The sequence below is a fragment of the Chlamydomonas reinhardtii genome, chromosome 6 (genome assembly GCF_000002595.2).
Source record: "Chlamydomonas reinhardtii strain CC-503 cw92 mt+ chromosome 6, whole genome shotgun sequence".
Classification (NCBI taxonomy): Eukaryota; Viridiplantae; Chlorophyta; class Chlorophyceae; order Chlamydomonadales; family Chlamydomonadaceae; genus Chlamydomonas; species Chlamydomonas reinhardtii.
Window position 1 is genome coordinate 1,951,686 of NC_057009.1, and position 18,434 is coordinate 1,970,119.

The 18,434-nt window shown below is 62.5% G+C and overlaps 3 protein-coding genes across 3 annotated transcripts; all 3 read right to left on the bottom strand.

Moving 5' to 3' along the window:
• Positions 1–12,246, bottom strand: CHLRE_06g263800v5 (uncharacterized protein). Its single transcript, XM_043062835.1, has 23 exons — positions 11,398–12,246; positions 10,752–10,871; positions 10,424–10,459; positions 10,122–10,184; positions 9,801–9,928; positions 9,300–9,442; positions 8,982–9,121; positions 8,454–8,610; positions 6,379–6,543; positions 6,029–6,155; positions 5,706–5,789; positions 5,275–5,338; positions 4,893–5,008; positions 4,551–4,638; positions 4,132–4,230; positions 3,661–3,768; positions 3,345–3,464; positions 3,040–3,144; positions 2,601–2,687; positions 2,132–2,302; positions 1,595–1,753; positions 1,154–1,358; positions 1–1,028 (listed from the first exon to the last, which is right to left on the bottom strand). Exons 1-23 carry the CDS (start codon positions 11,539–11,541, stop codon positions 856–858), a joined length of 2,802 nt encoding a protein of 933 aa, XP_042923541.1. The 5' UTR covers positions 11,542–12,246; the 3' UTR covers positions 1–855.
• A 54-nt stretch (positions 12,247–12,300) lies between these two features.
• Positions 12,301–12,876, bottom strand: CHLRE_06g263841v5 (uncharacterized protein). Its single transcript, XM_043062836.1, has one exon. The coding sequence runs from the start codon at positions 12,655–12,657 to the stop codon at positions 12,337–12,339; it is 321 nt and encodes a 106-aa protein (XP_042923542.1). The 5' UTR covers positions 12,658–12,876; the 3' UTR covers positions 12,301–12,336.
• Positions 12,877–13,816: 940 nt separating this feature from the next.
• Positions 13,817–18,417, bottom strand: CHLRE_06g263850v5 (uncharacterized protein). Its single transcript, XM_001696242.2, has 10 exons — positions 18,165–18,417; positions 17,954–18,047; positions 17,656–17,713; positions 17,425–17,502; positions 16,910–17,011; positions 16,466–16,580; positions 15,857–16,086; positions 15,442–15,574; positions 15,123–15,197; positions 13,817–14,865 (listed from the first exon to the last, which is right to left on the bottom strand). The coding sequence occupies exons 1-10, from the start codon at positions 18,391–18,393 to the stop codon at positions 14,774–14,776; spliced, it is 1,206 nt and encodes a 401-aa protein (XP_001696294.1). The 5' UTR covers positions 18,394–18,417; the 3' UTR covers positions 13,817–14,773.
• Positions 18,418–18,434: the final 17 nt, after the last annotated feature.

Below are 18,434 nucleotides of genomic sequence, written 5' to 3' on the forward strand. Positions count from 1 at the left end.
TGTCTTACAGTGCCCTCCACGGTTGCGACATGCCCACGGGCCCACGGTACTAGGGCCGTCCGTGGCTCTCACCAACGCCGCGTCCCCACACGCCGAAGCAATGTGTTTAGTTTGCGCCTCGGACGCTTGCTTCACTGTCATGCGTACGTCGCATCTATTACAGACTTCGAGTTGTGTCTGTGTGAGCGGCAAGGCCACACTCAATGGCCCTGCCGGTCCGAGTCCCACACAGTCATGCGGCGGTCACGCTTGACACATGCGACCAGCTTCCACCTGTCAAGACCCCAAGCCTGCACATGTGCTGTTGTGCTGCTGGCACACCTCTCGCAAGATATACAGCACAGTTGCCAGCACCTACACGAACGAACATAATGCGCCACTCCTGCTGTCCTCGCAGCCGCTGCATCTCGCAGCGACGCCTAGACTCTCAGCAGCTTCTCTCGGGCCATCGACCTCCCGCTCCTCAGCGCCTTCAATGCATCCATCCCCACATCCTCGTGGTCCGGCAGCATGCAGTGCAGTGCAGCACACTCCCCAGCGCACACTCTCGTACACCCCCCACATCGCCACACACACACACACACACACACACACACACACACACACACACACACACACACACACACACACACACACACACACACACACACACACACACACACACACACACACACACATACACACACACACTCACACGGCGCAGCTGACCCGCAGTGCATCCGCACGCGGGGAGACAGCATCAGATGCAGCCGCCCAACAGTGCGCCAACGTGCACACGCGCACTCACTCGGCCGCTACCCCAATCCACGCACGCCATAACGTGCTGCCTGCAGCCCAGCTACAAGCCGGGCCCCCTCATGCCCGTGCGCGCTTGCCCCCGGCCGCCTTGCCCCCAGCCGCCTTGCGCTTGGCACCACTGTCGCCATCACCGTCGCCGTCGGCGTGGGCGGGCGCTGATGCCGCCGCCGCCGCCGCCGCCAGTAGGTCCGCGGTGACGGCCTGGGCCGCCTCCAACGTCTGCGGCTTCTCTGTGGGACAAGATGAGGAGTGGGGCGGGAGGGTGTTGGATGACGGTTTTGTGGGGGACGGCAGCCCTCTCTCCTGCACACCTCCGCCCCGCCCAACCCTTCCAAGCCCTTCCAGCCCAGCGCACCTTCCTCCTCCTCCTCCTCGGCCGCCACTCCGCCGTTGCCCTCGTCCACGCCCGGATCCTCCAGTCCGCCTCCTCCTCCTCCTCCCCCGCCCTCCGCGTTGTCTGCCTCCTCGTCGTCTGCCAGCACGCCCTTGGCATCCAGCGCCGCGTACTCGCCCGCCTTGGCGCCCGCGGCCGCCGCCTTCTTGGCGGCGCGGGAGCGCACCTGTGCGCAGGGAGGTAGAGCGGGCGCGGGTGCGGTGGCGAGTGGTGGGTGGCGGGGAAGGGCAAGGTGGAGACTTGAGGCTGAGGCTCGGGCCCATTACCCCTCCCCCCTGCTGTTTCCCCAAGATTGCCTACCGTCAACCATGTCCGAATCATGAATGTATCACCAACCCCTTCCCCCCACACACAAGTGGGCGGGCTTTCGTTTCGATGTTTCAAACACAAGCCCGCGCTCACCTTTTCCAGCGCCGCCATCTCGGCCGGCGTGGGCTCCACCAGCCCGCTCACGCCGCCCGCCAGCACGCCGCCCATCCACTCGGCGTAGGGCGGCTTGGGCCGGTACAGGCAGCGGCGGCTGATGGCGGAGTGGATCAGGTTGGCCCAGTGCGGGTCCACCTGAGGGGATGGGTGGAGGGTTACATTCATGATGAGCTAAGGAACTGGTAGACGGTAGGCAATCTTGGGGGGGAGGATTATAGGGGGGTATAGGGGCACATGGTAATGAAGCAGAGAAGTAGAGCGCCGGGTACAGCGGGTGGTGTAGCAAGGGGTTCCGGGCACCGGTATGTGACTACTCAGGTGAGATGGCGGTGCTGAGATGGCGGGGGAGGGGGGTAAGGTTGCACTGGGTGGGTGGTGGGTTGAGGGGGCGGGAGGTGTGGGATGCAGGCCAGGGTGTAAAGCTCCTCCCCACCCCTCCCCCTCCCCCTCCACCGCGCCCTCCCTTCCCCTCGCCCTTCCCTCCACCCGCACCCCCACCCCTCAGCACCGCACCTGCAGCGCGCGCACGTTGCCGATCACGATGAGGCTGCATCGCGCGCGCGTGAGGCCCACGTTGATGCGCCGCTCGTCGGCCACGAAGCCGATGCCGGCGCGCCGAGCGCCCTTCTTGGGGGCGGGCGGCGAGCGCACCGCGCTGAAGATGCAAATGTCCTTCTCGCGACCCTGGGTGGTGCAGAGATAAATGTGTGTGTGTGTAGGCGAGGACGTAGGTAAAGAAATGGTGTGTGTTGGGTTTGAGGGTGGTGGTGGTGCAGGGTAGCCCCCAAGGGTGTTGGCACTTGCAAGCCTTGCTCGAAGCCCAACGAACAGGTCCCAGCGCCTGTACTGGGAAGACCTGGCAGCAGTCGACTGGCCACTTTCCCCCTTAGGGTTTGGTCCTTGTAGCCCTTCCCCTCCTCCCCTCCTCCCCTCATGCACGGCCACTTCCCCAGCTACCTCCCCACACAGGTCGCCTCCGCACCTGGAACCCGTCAATGGTGTTGATGTCCACCAGCCGCGCCGCCTCCTCACCCAGGGCCGTCTTGAACGAGTCCCGCAGCAGCTTTACCTGCGGGGTGGGGGGTTACATTCATGATTAGTTAAGGAAGTGGTAGCAGCTTTACCTGCGGGGTGGGGGGGTGGGGGGTGGCAGCGAGACATCAGGAGGGGCAGCAAGAGGGGGGCAGCAAGCGATAAGGGTAGGACAGCGAGAGGCAATAGCCGTTCGGGGGGGGGGGGGGTTACATTCATGATTATTCAAGAAGTGAAGGCGGGGGCCGGAAAGCTCAAGCCGCCGACGTCCAGTGGGGGCGAGCTACCACGCGAAGCGCCCCAGCATACCGCCATGCCCTCCCTCTTCCCTCTCGCCCTTCCCTTTTCCCCCCTCCCCCGCTCCCGTGCAGCCCCGCTCCAGCGCCCACCTGCGCCTTGTAGGGCGAGATGACGGCCACACTGGCGGTCCGCCTCAGCTGCGGGTAGGCGTGCACCAACTCGCGGTACAGCACCAACACCATGTGGGCCTCGGCCTGGAGGTGGGTGGAGGCGGGCGGAGGCGGGATGACGTCAGGACGTGAGGTGAGGAGGGGTGAAGTGGGGACGGTAAAACTCGCCCAAGCAAACATAACCACGCACGCACGATCACTATCACACAAATCATGCACTGCACACACGGCATACAGCGGTGCTTCCTGATCGCAACACCGCGCGCCCGCTGCCCCACACCCGCCTTGTTCATGATGGACGCGCCGCCGGGCGGAGTGCTCTCGCGGCCCGCCACGTCGTAGAAGGCGAAGGGGCCGAAGGCGGGCTGGCTGTGCCAGGGCTGGACCGTCTCTTGCAGCACACCCTGCAGGCGCCAGGGTGCGGGCGGGAGGTGAGGTGGGGGGGGGGCGTTGGGTGGGGGGAGGAGCGGTGGGAGCGGGTTTGTAAGGTGGCGGGTGAGGCGAGGTTGGTTTGGCATCATCTACCCCCCGAAAACACACACACACACACACACACACACACACACACACACACACACACACACACACACACACACACACCTCGCCGTTGAGCAGTCGGCCGTCGTAGAACTCGGCGGAGGGGAAGGCGCTGATGTCGGGGTGCATGCGGTACTGCGTGTCCAGGATCTTGACGGGGTAGCCCGCGGTCTGGTGTGGGGGAGGAGAGGGGAGCGGTAGAGGGAAGCGTTCAGGGCTTGAGTTTGGGAGGATAGGGAGCCACGCGCGAGCGGTCAGCAAACACATACGGTAGCCATTCAATCCTCTGGGCAGGCCACTGCGGCACCCCTCCGCGCCACCGCCTCAGCCCCTGGCTTCTCACACCTGCAGCCCTCGCACTCACCAGCCCCGCCCCCCGCACCCCACCCATACATCCGCCCCCACTGCACACCAAACCGTGCACACACGCCCACCCGCCAACCCAACACACACGCGCCCCCTCCTTTCCCCTCCTCTCCCCTCCCCTCCTCTCCCCACCCCTCCTCCTTCCCCCCTGCTGCCCCCTCCCCCCACCTGCAGCCTCTTGAACAGGCTGCAGTCGTAGCCCTGCTCCACGGCCCGTGTGGCGATGACAGTGGCGGGCAGCTGCACGGGGTCACCCACCAGGTATACCTGCAGGGCGGAGGGAGGGGATGGAGGGGAGGGAGGCAGGGAGGTTCCAGCGTGGGGTTGCAGGCATTGCTAGCGAGGAGAAGGCGATGTGAAAGGACGTTGCACAGACTCCATACCTGCACATACTTACACATGGACTACAATGGCACCCCAAAACCACACGCACACACACACACACACACACACACACACACACATCTCTTACTACAGCGCACCCATCACACACAGACACACAACTTCTACTACAGTGCATCCATCACACACATACACACGACACCCTACACACACACGCACACACGCACGCGCCCCCCCCCACCCACCTGCTTGCAGCCCATGGTGAGCGGCACCAGGGTGGACGGCTCCACGGCCTGCGCCGCCTCGTCGATCACCACCACGTCGAACTTGCGGCTGCCGGGGGGGAGGGGTGGCGGGGGGGGGGGGGGGTTGCAAGGATTGGTACAAAGAAATGTAGCGAAGTAGACAGCAGGTGTGATATTGCCCTTCCCCTGTCCCTTAGCTTTCCCTTTCCCTCTCCTCCCTCCCGGCCCCCTCCCAGCCCCCTCCCAGCCCATCGCACATAACCACCTCCCTTGCCTCCATCTCTTCCCCATCCCTCCCCCCCTCTCCTCCCTCCCAGCCCCCCCGCGCCGCCCCTGTCCCACCTGAGCCTGTAGAACACGGAGCTGCCCGCGAAGGACAGTGTGGAGCACACGATGTTGGCCTCGTCCAGGATGGCCACCCGCATGCGGTCGCGCTCCTGGGCGCCCGTCTTGCCGCCCTGCAGGGTTGGAGGGGGAGGAGGGGGAGGGGGAGGAGGGGAGGCGAGGAGAGGTTTCGAGGTTAGTGCGGTAGAGCAAGGCACAGCGGGAGGCCCGAGAGGGCAGGAGAGAAGGTTGTGACGGGTGTGAAGGGTGTAGTGGCGAGCAGCCTTTGTGGCCCTACCCCGATCGCGCCCGCCCCCAGCCCGCGCCCCCACCTTGTCTCCGCCCGCTCCGCCCAGCCCCCCACCTTGTCTCCTCCCGCTCCGCCCAGCCCCCCCCCCACCTTGTCTCCTCCCGCTCCGCCCAGCCGGCTGTCCACGATGTTGTCCAGGCTCACTGCCGCCACACTGTGCACACGTAAGGGGTCGGGTGGCGGGGGGAACGGCGAGGTCAGGGCAGTGGGAACAGGGTCAGAGCCGTGCGAGCAGCTGGTGGGGCAGGGGGGCAGTCAGCGTCACGCAGGGGTTGGCCGAGACCCAGAAGGCGAGCGAGGCGAGGTGGTGGCAGGTGTTATGGTGTTCATCTCTTTGACACAAAGGAAGCGGAGCCGCGACTTCCTACAACCCTGCGGTCCACCCGCCATCTCCAGCCCCCACCCCCATGCCTCCACCTCCACTCCGGACTCTCCGCCCCTGCCCCGTGCCTCCTAACCCCGCATGCCTGCTGCCCCTGTCAACCCCCCGGCCCCCTTCGCTCCCCGCCCCCCATCCCCACCTGTGGTGGCTCCGCACTCCCACCCGCACCAGGCTGGGCGCGAAGTTGGCGCCGTCCTTGTCCATCAGGCCCGAGCGCAGAATGCTGCGAGGGGGGCGGGGAGGGGAGGGGAGGGAGACGGGGCGCCGGCGGAGGAGGGAGGCGGAAGAGGGAAGGTTGAGGCCACTGCCACTGCGAGGATAACGTAACGTTAAAGCCCCCACGACGAAGCAATACTACCGTTGATCGACCCCATTTCAATCCTGACGACGGCTCCAGTGCAGGTGCCGCCGGGCCGCCTTCCTCTGCCCCTCACGCACGCACACACGCACGCCCTCACGCACCGCATCACGATCTCGTCCAGCGCGCTGTTGGAGGGCGCGCACACCAGCACGTGCGCCTTGGGGCCCATGGCGCGGCCCACGCGCTGGGCCACCACCCGCCGCAGCAGGCCGAAGCAGTCGTCGTGGACTGGCGGGTGGGAAGGGAGGGAAGGAGGGAGGGGGCCAGGGAGGTCGGGTTGGGTTTGGAGGATGTGGGTGGCCGTGTGGCTGTGTCCCATACACACATACACACACAACTTTGTCAACCCTGACCCATGGATCTTCCAAACACACACACACACACACACACACGCCGCACACACACACGTACACACACATGCCGTACACACAACCCGCACCCGCAGACGCACCTGCCCCGGGCGGCAGTGGGTCGTAGGGCGTGACGCGGTCGCGCACGTTGCCCGTGTCCGCCGCGCCGTCGGGGCCCGGCAGCAGCCGCCCCGCCAGCCAGGGGCACTGCGCCGCCACCAGCTCGGAGCGCTCGGACGGGTCCAGCGGGAGCATGGCGGCCACGCCTGCGTGTGTATAAGCGTGTGTGCGTGTGTGTTAAAAAATGAAACGAAAGCCCGCCCCATAAGCGTGTGTGTGTGTGTGTGTGTGTGTATTAGGAAAGACGAGCAAATGTATGTTAAAAACGAAACGAAAGAGAATGTGTGTGTGTGTCAAAGAGCACAAGGAAAACAGAGTGTGTGTGTGTGTGTGTTGGTTTGGGGTGACACGGAGTTAAGATGGGGCGATTGAAGTGCGCGTGTGCCACTGTGCCGGCCGTGCACTGCCCCTTGCAATGAGCGTGTACCCTCATACTTGCAGAAATATGTAATCATGGTTAAGATCATCTTGAGAGAAAGATGAATGAATTTTGTGTATAATCATTGGGTCGATTCGGTGCGTGAAGCTAGCGGCGGCACATCCGCACACGTGCATTACTGCCAGCAGGCGATGTGGTGCAGACATGAGTGGGACAGATGTTTGGTGCGCTGTGTTGCCGCGATGCGCTGCGTGTGTGCACGTGAGGCTGTCATTCAGTGCACGCAAGCAACGGTACGTCCATTGCAATTCCTTGGCATCCCTCATATTTGCAGAAATATGTAATCACGGATAGATCATCTTGAGAGAAAGATGAATGAATTTTGTGTATAATCCTTGGGACGGACTGCAACTGCATGCTCAAATTTGAATGTAATCCGTGAGGCCAGTTCTGTATGGGCATGGCAGATATGGCTATGGCGTGGACAGGCTGGCGCACGATGGGGGTGCAACTGTGAGCAGCAACCCGCTGTTCTTCCCTCATATTTGCAGAAATATGTAATCACGGATTAGTCATCTTGAGAGAAAGATGAATGAATTTGTGTATAATCCTCGGGACAGGCTGTAAGAGTACACACTGGAATGCGGCATGCGTGCACACCAACTAAACCTAACGCGTTGTTTATGCAGACATGGCGTAGGAGCTGGTGTGGTGTGTGGCCGGGTCAGGGACTTTCGGGGATGCCAAGGAGAGCGTTGCTGGTGAGACTGCGTGCCAAAGGTACCTTCCACCTTTCCTCATATTTGCAGAAATGGGTAATCACGTATTAGTCATCTTGAGAGAAAGATGAATGAATTTGAGTATAATCCTCGGGACAGGCTACGAGAGCACACACTCGAATGCGGCATGCGTGCGCACCAACCAAATCTTATGCAGTGTTGGTGCAGACGTGGCGTTGGGTAATCTGGCGTGGTGTGTGGCCGGGTCAGGGACTTTCGGGGCTGCCTAGGAGAGCGTTGCTGGCGAGACTGCGTGCCGAAGGTACCTTCCGCCTTCCCTCATATGTGCAGAGATATGTAATCACGGATAAATCATCTTGAGAGAAAGATGAATGAATTTGAGTATAATCCTCGGGATGGAAGAGGCAACGGGTCCGACGCAGGCATGAGGGTGCAGTTGCTGGAACCAAATGCCCACACTACACTTGCAAGCCATCATCCCGAATGCTGAGTGCCGCCCGAGTGCCGCCGGGTTCCGACTGCCTCCCCCCGGGGATGGCTATCGGTGGGTGGGGGCATGATGCGAAGCCAACTGGGGTGAATGGGGTGCAGAGTGGCGTGTGCGGTGCGTGTGGCCGTGCGTAATGAGTGCAGCGGCGTCGGTGCACTTATTTCCGGGGCATCCCTCATATGTGCAGAGATATGTAATCACGGGTAGTCATCTTGAGAAGATGAATGAATTTCGTGTATAATCCTTGGGAGTTGGAGCCAATTGGGCAAGGCAGCCGCTGCAGATGCACATGCGGATGCGGGCGCTGTCGCTCACACACGACCCCTGTCAACTGAAGCTCCCCGCGGCACGCACCTGCCCCAACCGTGAAACCCACACCCGGCCCTCGCACACCCCCACCCCCAGCCCACACCCGGCCCTCACACGCATCCAAACCCAAGCACGCACCCGTCACGCGCCCGCCATCTGCCGCCGCGGCGGCGGCCGACGCCGCCGCGGCCGCCGCTGACGCCTGCAGCAGCGCAATGCTGGACTTGTTGGCTGAGTGCATAATTACACTCAGCAGGTTGAGGATGGTGCGCGTCTTGCCGGTGCCGGGCGGGCCCTGCGCAGCGGAAGAGCGGTTCATGGAGAGGAGAGCGAGGACGTCACAAGTATGAAGGGGAAGATAATGGCAGAAGCCATGACAATCGAGGTGAGGGCGCGCGGGCCGGTGTGTGAGAGCGTGCGTCATGAGGGCAGCGGCGTCGGTGCACTGATTTCCGAAGCATCCCTCATATTTGCAGAAATATGTAATCACAGGTAGTCATCTTGAGAGAAAGATGAATGAATTTGTGGTATAATCCTTGGGAGTTGGAGCCGACCAGCCAAAGTAGCAGATGCACATGCGGACGCGGACGCTGTCGCCCAAACATGACTCTTGTCACCTGGGTCACCACTGTCACCAATACCCCCACCCACCCCCACCCCACCCACCTGGATGAGCACCACGGGCGTGCCGTCCAGCCCTGCCTGCAGCGCCGACATCTGGGAGGGGTTGCACTCGCGCTCCATGGCCGCCTTCATGCCGGGCGGGATGTCCAGGTGCTTGGAGGCGGGCGCGGCGCGAGACTTGGCTGCGCGGCGGCGGGTGCAGAAGGTGGGGGCGGGTGCAGCAGGGGTAACGGGGAGGGTGTGGGGGAGGGAGAGGGCGCGTGCACGGGTTAAATTGAAGCACGGGTACCACAGAAACACGCGCCAACTGAATCGTGTGCAGACCCCATCGCGCCGCCTCCCCCCCCCCGCAGTCCTCACCGCTGATGAGTATGTCCATGAAGGGCACGAGGTGTGCGTGCTGCAGCGCCACCCACTCGCGCGTGATGGTGCTGATGTTGCCCAGCCGCAGCAGCCACCAGCAGCTGCTGGGCGTGCACAGGCCCGTGGTCATGGCCTTGGCGCTGTGGGGGTGGGCGAGAGGGGAGGAGGGCAGGGTCGTTTAGTCCAACTCAACGTAATTAAGACCTCGGCCAAGACCCAGGACCAGCGCACCGAGCGGGGAGGAGGGGAGGAGGAGGGGCAGAGGCAGTCGGTTGCAATCTAGTCGAGCCTTGCACGATCAGCGCTGTAGTCTCCGAGGGCCTTGCAGGCGAGCCTTGCGTTGGCGAGGTACCGCCAGCGCCAACCACATACACGAACACACACACAAGGGGTTTCAACTCACACACACACACACATACACACACACATCCGTCCCACACGTGCCCTTCCAAATAGGTTACGGCGCCCGCCCGCCCACCCGCCCCCCACCCGCCTCACCGCTGCATGCCCTTGACGTTCCCGGCCTGGCTGTCGGGCGACAGGAAGAACTTGATCCGCAGCACCTGCTGCCCCTCGTGCGCCTCACAGAAGCCCAGGGCGTGCAGGCTGGTGTTCACGTTCTCGGCCTAAGGCAGGGGCGCAGTGGGGAGCGGTGGGAAAGCCGTCAGCGGCAGGCGCTTCATAACAAGGACACACACACATTCGATGCGCGCACGAACACACAGTCACACAGACACACAGACAGACACACCATGTGCACACACCTGCTACAGGAACGTGCACACACCAGCGAACACCGGCACGCGCGCCGACCCGTACCTCGGGGTTCTCCTTGCAGATGAGCACCAGGTCGTTGTCCGTGTACAGGTCAGTCACACCCGACTGCGGTCAGGGGGTTCCAGGGTGGGGTGGAGAGTGAGGCGGGCAGGGCAGGTAAGATGTTCTGTGGAGGTGGCGCTGGTGGCAGCCCCGCCCGACCAAGGCGATTCCATCCAGCGAAATGCCCATGCCGATGTGCTGCTCAAGGCTGCCATGCGGTACGCCGCACTCGGTGATGCAGCTCCGCACAACCTCGCGCAAACATCCGCGCCCATCACCAACGTAACCACACACGCACACACCTGCATCACCAGCCTCGTTACAAGGAAGTCTTCTCGCTGTGGGGGCACGGTGTCACGGGCCAGGGGCACAGGGAGCGAGTTAAGACTCAGGACTCCCGACGTGCCGCGAGCCCAGCCCTCCCCACCATGTGTTCCCCCCTCTTCTCCCCTCTCTCCCCAACACATCACCCATCTTCTCCCCTCTCTCCCCAGCACAATCCCAGCCCTGATCCCTTTCCTCCCTGCCCCCCTGCTGCCCCCACTGCCCGCCTCCCTCTCCCTGCTGCCCACCTCCCTCTCCCTGCTGCCCCCATGCCGCCCGCTCTCCCTTCCGCCTCGCTGCCCTCACGTGTTCCGAGTTGGCCACCACCGTGGGGTGCGGCGTCATCACCTCGCCCTCCTCCACGCCGCGCATGATCTGCGCGCAGCACTCCTCCAGCAGCAACGGCTCCATCACCGACACGTACTCCTGCGGGGGGGGTACATTAATGAGTAGTTAAGGAAGTGGGGGGCGGGCCACGGCGCCGCCAGTGAGGGGGAAAGACAGTATCGATTGAGACGTAGTAAAGTGGTGCGGTGCGGCGCAGTGCGGTGCTAAGGTAGCGTGGCTAGAAGCGCAAGGCTGGGGGCGCGTGGCTTGGGACTGAGGGATCGTGCGGACGTCAGGGGCCCAGGCGCTGACAGGCCTGGCACCCGCCAGCGGCACAGGGGTCCCACACCATTTCCCTGCTGTCACCTCTGGGCCCATAAGAACCAGCAGCTGCCTTGGCCCCCGCTGCAGCCCCAGGCACGCCACACTGCGCACGTGCACACAACCCTCCTCGAACACCCACACGCGCGCCACCGCATCCCAGCGCCCACCACCCCGCCGCGCCCCCTTGCCCCTGCCTCTCCTCTCCATGCCACACACCACCCCCATCGGCCCCCACGACCCCTCCCGCCCCCATCCCTCCCCCACCATCCCGGCCTCCCCCCTGTGCGCTTCCCCCCTGTACCTTTATGTTTGCAAAGGTCTGCGGCACGGGCCGCAGCTCCTCGTACACGCCGCCGCCCTCGTCCACCTTGCCCCACAGGTCGAAGTAGTCCCATGCCAACAGGATCTTGTGCAGCGCCTGCTGCGAACCCACCGCGTCCACCATGGGGTGCGGCTGAGGCGCGGCTGAGGTGCTGCGGCAAGGCGGCTAGCCAGCTGCTAGGTAGGCAGCTAGGTGGGCTGCAGGGCTGCTTGATTTGGGTGCTAGCGGCGCCCCCTCCTAATGGCCTGCTGGCCCGCTAAGCTACAGTACGGGGCTGCTCCGCCTTCAGCTGCGGGCGCCTGGTTGGGCCCAGCCCCACGGGCCCAGGCGTGGCGTGCGCCCAGAGCGCCCAAGGGCACCGCCCCAGGCCTGCGGAAGCGCCCTGCGCTGATCACTGCCCTGCTCGCCGCCCAGGCTGGAACCCGCCTGGGGGCTCCTTACAGCTGCGGCTGTACCGCGCTACTGGAGTTGCAGGGGTGGCGCGGCGCCGGGTGCCGTCCGAAACTCAGCCGGCGTGGCACCGAGGCACGCGCCAGCCCTCCTCGCCACCAATACTTTACAAGTGCTTTCTGATGGTCATGTAGAAGCTTCTCGCCCGTCAAGCAGGCTGCGGCCCGGCGGCAGTCTTGCCCGTCTCGGCGGCGCCCGCTCGGAGCCAACCGCAGTGTACTATACTCCAATGACAATTGCTATTGGCAAGAATGAAGCTCCGCAAATGGAAATGCGACTTGGATGGGCCTGGTCTGATTTCAGTCTCCCAAGCTCTTGCAATCTTGCATGTGCTGCCCTTACACAGTATAGACGAGTATTAAGATCAAGTCACGAATCATATAAATTGGTTGCAAAGGCCAGCACTCGTGTCCACTCAGCCTCCTGGTTCCATAGATTTCGACTTGGCGCGACAGATAGCATCCAGGGCTAGATAGACCCTATCAGTCCCGCAAGAATATTTTGCAGGCCTTCTGTGAGCAGCATGCCAAAGCCCCAGGTCCCGTGCAGGGCGAGCGAGGTGGCGCCCCAATCTTTTGCCCCACCAGCTGAAATTGCCACCAGAATGGTCGCCACAGCACCCACATGCTGCAATGTAAATAGTGCTGCAACAAGTCGGCCAGTAGCTGACTTTTCTGCGCGGGCGGTCGCATGCTTGAAGTAAAGGATTGCCAGAATGACGTGCCCTGCACCGATGCCCCGCATGATCATGTCATAATCGGCGAGCGCGACGGCTCCAGAGGCAGTCATGGCAGCTGTCGCCGATGGGAAGAGCCCGCGAGGGTTGGTCAGCAAGGTAACCCCCGTCAACCCTTCCAGTAGGCAGTGTGAGTATTAAAGCACGCGCTTGATGAGTAGCCGAGCCATTATGGCGAAGAATGCAATTGAACAGCAAGTAGTTGGAAACTGAGCTGGCGCGCTTCAGGTGTGGCGTCCACTCTTGTGGCGTCCACTCTTATGCGGGGAAATGTTAGGGTGTCATGAATTGCGCACTATGTGCAACCGTAAGAGTGCCGTGCAAGTTGGCTGAATTGCACGCGTGGAATGACCGCATCGCGCCATGACCATGGGGCCCATACGGGGCACAGCGGCAGTGGCCCAATTCGCGGTGAGAGACGCGCATGGAGCGTGGAGGAGGGGAGCGTTGCACAGGGCATCGTGCGTGGCCGTACCCCTTCCGGTACGGACGTCGGCCGGTTCACCCACGCTCAGTCCACCACCTTCCCATCGCCCAGCCCGTCCACGCGGGTACCACTCTGGTCTTTTGCTGTGTCCAAACTTTGACAGCCTGGTAGACCCAACAGGTATCATCTGACAAGACCGCCAGCATACCCACGGCTTCTATGGTGCGGAGCTGAGCAGATGAAACCTGAAAGGCCGTACGGCTGCAGCCGTGCATGGGGTGTGCAATGGGACACGCAAATATTTTCGTCGTGAAAACTAAAAGCGTGATAGCGTGACGGATAGCGTACGCACAGTGTATGCAGGATACGCAATCGCCACTGTAAAAAGAGTAGGCATCAAAAAGTTATGTGCACAATTGTCCGGGGGGGTGCGTGCTCCAAGCCAAACCCGCACGCTCGGAGGGCTCTGGGAGTCGCCCGAGGCAAATCCTACCGCAATATTTAGACGCCGCCTTTTTGTAGGTACATAACTTACATCATTAGTGGACATTCGCGCTCGGCAGAGGATAAAACATGTTGGTCAGGGCTCAAGTCGCGAAATTGACCAGAGCCCATATCTCGCATAGGCGGTATTTTGGGCCTGTATCTAGTGCCGTCTACTAAGGTTCACCTATATATGTCATCCGGACAGCGTAGGGCGAATTCCAGTAAGTCCTGGCGAGCGCGACATTTAGCATTTCGACTTCGGCTCCCGCTCGAGTTTATGCCCGGAAATCATTCAGGGACCTTATTATATGTCACATGATAACATTTCGGCAGTCTAGGGCATTGGACACATGCAGTCCCTAGGGACTTGCCGGAGTGGTACCCGCGTGAGCCCGTCGCACCCAATCCCTGACACGGGCACCATAACTCCGTAAACGCCACACTCGTCACCATCATTCACCGCTGCAACGCCTGTCTCCCTGTCTGCGGCCAGGGGCCACACCTGGCCACATAAGCGCTTTGACCAGTAGTTGCCCACTCACCCCTGTCCCCCAGTATCCCCAGTACCGTATCATCACAGTTGTACCCCATGCACGGATGCACCGTCATCATCCGTCGCCACCCATCGAGCCACGTCCGTGGCTGAAGGTCCGAATAGCCAATGTGCTGTGCAGCTCGCGCCATGCGCATTGCACAATTGCACCCATCCGACTGCCGCTTCTAGTTCCATTGCACCTGGGCCACTTCGTAGGGCAGCCACGGTAACCCAGCTCCTGCGTCGATACTAGAAGTCACCTCTCACGGTCACACACAGCTTCACCAGCTGTCCAGCGGTCCTTTCGGGGCACCCAGCACTGCCCAGACTGGCCACTTGCCCACTTCTAATCACACGCGTAGTCACGCTCAATCTCACTTCTTCATACTCCATCATCCGATGACCTGTCCCGCATCCGGCATCCCCGTATCGCAAACTGCACGAAGGCCTGATGCCAGCGTGCCAGCGTCATTGCGAGCACGGGCAGGCGGCCTTTGCCGCCCTCTCCGCTGCTGCCCCTTCCCACATAATCGGCATTCTATTTGCTTACTACGTCACTCATGTACATCTAGTAATATCTGCAGCCCGGGCGCGCACGCAGGCTCGCTCACTCACGCACGGTGCGGCAATGTCACGACGCGGCTACCCGTGTTTCGCCCGGGGTCCAACACTCCGAATCTCGCCTGAGACACACACACACAGCGACACCGGCCACCCCCCTTTAGGCGGCCTCCGGCTTGACGTCGCCCTTGCCCTTGTATTTCCGCTTGGCCTGGGAGTACAGGAACACGCCGAACAGCGCGATACCCGTGCCTGCGCAGGACAAGCGACACAAGAGGCTTAAAAGCACACACTCACAAACACATCGCAGGTGCGTTTGTGGCCTGGCGTAGGAAATAGGGAGCTTGAGGGGTGCCGCGGCCGTGCGCGGCTGCTCCGATCTGGGTCGCGTTGCTTCTCGTGACTGCAGGACACTGCAGGCTGGGCCTACCGCTCCCCCTCTTGAGTCCGTCCCCTGCCCTGCCCTCCCCTGCCCTCCCTGCACGGCTCCCACGTGGCGCGGCACTCACCGATGGCGTTCTGCATGGAGATGGGGTTCTGGAAGGCGATCAGCGACGCCACGATCACCACCACGCGCTTCACGCCTGTAGATCAATGGCGGGGGAGATCAGTTGTTGCAGAAGATGCGGTTGAGACAGAAGGCGCACGCTAGCCGCCACGCTCCTCCTTCACGCAGGCGGCCGTCCCAGCCACACCAGCACAAGCCCCCGCCGCCGCCGCCGCCCTTGCCCCCAACCCCCAACCCCCGCGCCCTCATCCCGAACCCCAATCCGCAGACCCCCAACCCGCAGACCCCGATCCACAGACCCTTAACGACCCCCGCCTCACAGTTGCCGATGCTGTGCGTGACGGGCGCCACACGCGACAGGATCATGTAGGACAGCTGCTGGTAGGAGTGGAAGCAGATGCCGGCGGACAGCAGCCGCATGAACATCTGCTCGCGAGCCGCCTCGTTCAGGCCCTGCGAGCGAGCGGGCGCGAGGAGAGCGGGGCGGAGTGGGGAGGACGGCCTCTCAGCGCATGGATGTGGTGCAGTCGTGGCTGGTCGCTCGACCCCTCATTTGAACGCCAGATGTTACGGCGCGCTCCACACCAACGCCTTACCCCCCACCATTCACGGTTCAGGGCCCGTACCTGCTCAGGCGCTCTCCACCTCCCGTCCCAAACATCGCAAACGACTACCCCAACCCCTGCACACGCCCATCCAAACCACCCAAACCACGCCAGCCCCAGCCGCCCTCACCAAGTTGGCGAGGCTCTCGGGCGTCAGCAGCGCCGCGCCGCCCTCCACCATCGTGGACACGGGCAGCAGCATGAGGAAGGACATGATGGTGATGATCTGGAACAGGTTCATGTTGTCCACCGCGCCCTTCTTGATCATGAGCTTCTTGGACAGCACGTTGCGGCTCTGGAAGGTCATGTTGGAGAAGATGGCGGACAGGAAGCCGGTCCAGTTGAAGGTGGCCTCGGTCACTGCGGGGGAAGGAAGGGTGGGAGGAGGAGGCAGGAGGAGGGGGAGGGTTGCGGTGAGGCAATGGCAACAGGGGAAGAGCAACGGGAACAGAGGACAGGGGGAGGGTTGAGACATGGCAACGTGGGGTGACAGTGGTGAGGTCCAACAATTGCAGCCCGTCGGCGACCTGGCCGTCCAGGAAGATGGGATATGATGCGCGCCCTGTGACAGTCCCCTAGCACACGGGCGCTCGCGGTCACGGGCTCCTGCCGTTGCCCAACGGTTACCTCTCTCCCCCACAGCCTCAACCCCTTCCTTTCCCTGATCCTTCGCCGCATCGCCGCACCGAGTCCCCTCCCCAAGCACTCCACGGCCCCTCCTCCCTCCCAGGCGGCTCACGTGAGGCGATAACGACGCCGCCCACGATGGGCACCAGCGTCAGCAGCACGGGCACGGGCGGCACGTCGCCAAGGAAGATGGCGGAGAAGATGACGGAGAAGAACGGCTCCATGGCCTGTGGGTCAGGGATTGGGGAATGGGGTTGGTGTTATACATAGTTAAGGACGAGGTGTGCACGGTGTGAGAGTGGGGCCGGAGTGGAGTGGCAGGTGGGAAGGATAGATACTCAGGTGGGAGAAGCCTTGCTGCAACAGGTGTACACCTTTCCTCGGGCCCCTTGCCCGGATCCTCCCACTACACGCTCCCTCTTGCCGCTCCTCTCCAACCCTCCCCTTCTCGCCCTCTGCACCGCCCGTGCACCCGGCCCCTCAGCATCCACATCCTTGCACCCACACAGACTGCCCGCCCCGCCCCGCGCCCCCTCCCGCCGCCCCCGTCTCGCACCTTGACGGTGTGTGTGAAGGACACGGCCACGTGGCCCAGAGACACGTTGGTGAGCACGTTGCCCAACACGTTGATGATGGCTAGCGGGTAGATGGACTTCACCTGTTGCCATGGGGCATCAAGATATGGGTTAGATCACGCGTGGGACAATATGGTGGAGTGGAGGCGAGAGGAGGCAATCGCTGGCCGTGCTTCCCGCTGCCCTGACCCACATTTCCCGTTCCCATTCACCCACTCCCATTCACCGCCCATGCGTCTCGGCCGATACGGACCTGAAATGTATCACGCACGCGTGTGCGGATCACCCCCATGTGCTTCAACCTCCCGTCCGACGCCCTGTCCCTGCTTCCCACGCCCCTTGCAATCGTTCCACGCGCCCCCTTTCCCACTCCCTTCTCCCCCTTGTCCCCTTCCCCCGTTCGCCCCCTCACCCCTCCTTCCCCCGCTCCCTTCCCCCGCACGTCCCCGTACCCCTTTCCCCGCCGCCCCCTTTCCCCGCCGCTCTCGCCGCTCACCAGCGCCATGTCAATCTTGGGCAGCTTGACGATGCCGGTGACCCAGAACACCATCGACAGGCAGCTGCCGATGAAGAACTGCGATTGTTGCAACATGATAAACGGGGTACTAGGGGTTACTCCATGGACAATACTGATAGATCATGACTTCAGGTTTTCAGCAGCTATCGGCAGCATGCGTGCAGCTGGCAGGGTTGCCGCGCAGGCTGGGCCAGCGGGGTGCGCACGGACCTGGATGTTGGTGGTGGTGAGCGGGAAGGGGAACACCTTGAACAGCTGCTTGTTATAGCTGAGGTGGGCACGAGCAAGAAAGGGCGAGCGTGGGCGTGAGAGGATTGTGGAGGTGTGACTGTTGCCCTGTGTGAACAGGGTGCGCCTGCCCCCGTGGAAGCGCCAACCGCCGCTGCGGGCGCCACTACCGCACCAGAAAAGGCAACTCCTTCTCCCTTTCCCTTGCCTCCTCGCCCGTATCCAGTTTTGCTGCTCAGATCCTGCAAGCCCGCTTGTTTCAATCCAAGCCCGGGCTTACATGTTGAAGAAGATGTTCGTGCCGTACCAGGCGACGAACATCAGGCCCAGCACCATCATCCCTGACATGTCCTTGCCCTTATCGGACTCGCCATCTGCGCGAATGATGAAGCAATTTGCCCGAGCCAGGATGCATCAGGGGCACGCAGGACTCAAATATGCCCCACGTCTAATTGGCAGGATCCTGACGCCTCTGCAGACCCATAACGTACCTGCTGGCACCGCAGCGGCTTGGCAGACAGTCCGCTGCCGCGGCACAATTGCGGCTGCTCGCCCATTCTCCTCTTGTTGGCGCGCAACTCTACTGGCAATCGCAGTTTGAACTTGGTGCCTTTGCAGAGCGCTACATGCTAATCCTAACCGCAACGGCGCGGGCGGTGTTAGAGACTTTTGCACGCAAGTCGCTGGAATGCAAGCCTTGCGGCCCAGCAGAGACGCCATCTTGCGTCCCGCTTGAAGGTTCAGTTGTGAGCAGCTATATG

Bases quoted from the DNA above. Each gene is read 5' to 3' on its own strand.
- CHLRE_06g263850v5 (XM_001696242.2), bottom strand. From the start codon at position 18,393: ATGGCGTCTCTGCTGGGCCGCAAGGCTTGCATTCCAGCGACTTGCGTG. The intron at 18,048-18,164 runs GTACGTTATGGG...TCATTCGCGCAG, and splicing joins AGCCGCTGCGGTGCCAGCAG to ATGGCGAGTCCGATAAGGGC. The intron at 17,012-17,424 runs GTGAGCGGCGAG...CCATGGCAACAG, and splicing joins CCAAGATTGACATGGCGCTG to GTGAAGTCCATCTACCCGCT.
- CHLRE_06g263841v5 (XM_043062836.1), bottom strand. From the start codon at position 12,657: ATGACTGCCTCTGGAGCCGTCGCGCTCGCCGATTATGACATGATCATG.
- CHLRE_06g263800v5 (XM_043062835.1), bottom strand. From the start codon at position 11,541: ATGGTGGACGCGGTGGGTTCGCAGCAGGCGCTGCACAAGATCCTGTTG. The intron at 9,122-9,299 runs GTGAGGACTGCG...GCCGCCGCGCAG, and splicing joins CATGGACATACTCATCAGCG to CCAAGTCTCGCGCCGCGCCC. The intron at 2,688-3,039 runs GTGGGCGCTGGA...CCCACCCCGCAG, and splicing joins TCTCGCCCTACAAGGCGCAG to GTAAAGCTGCTGCGGGACTC.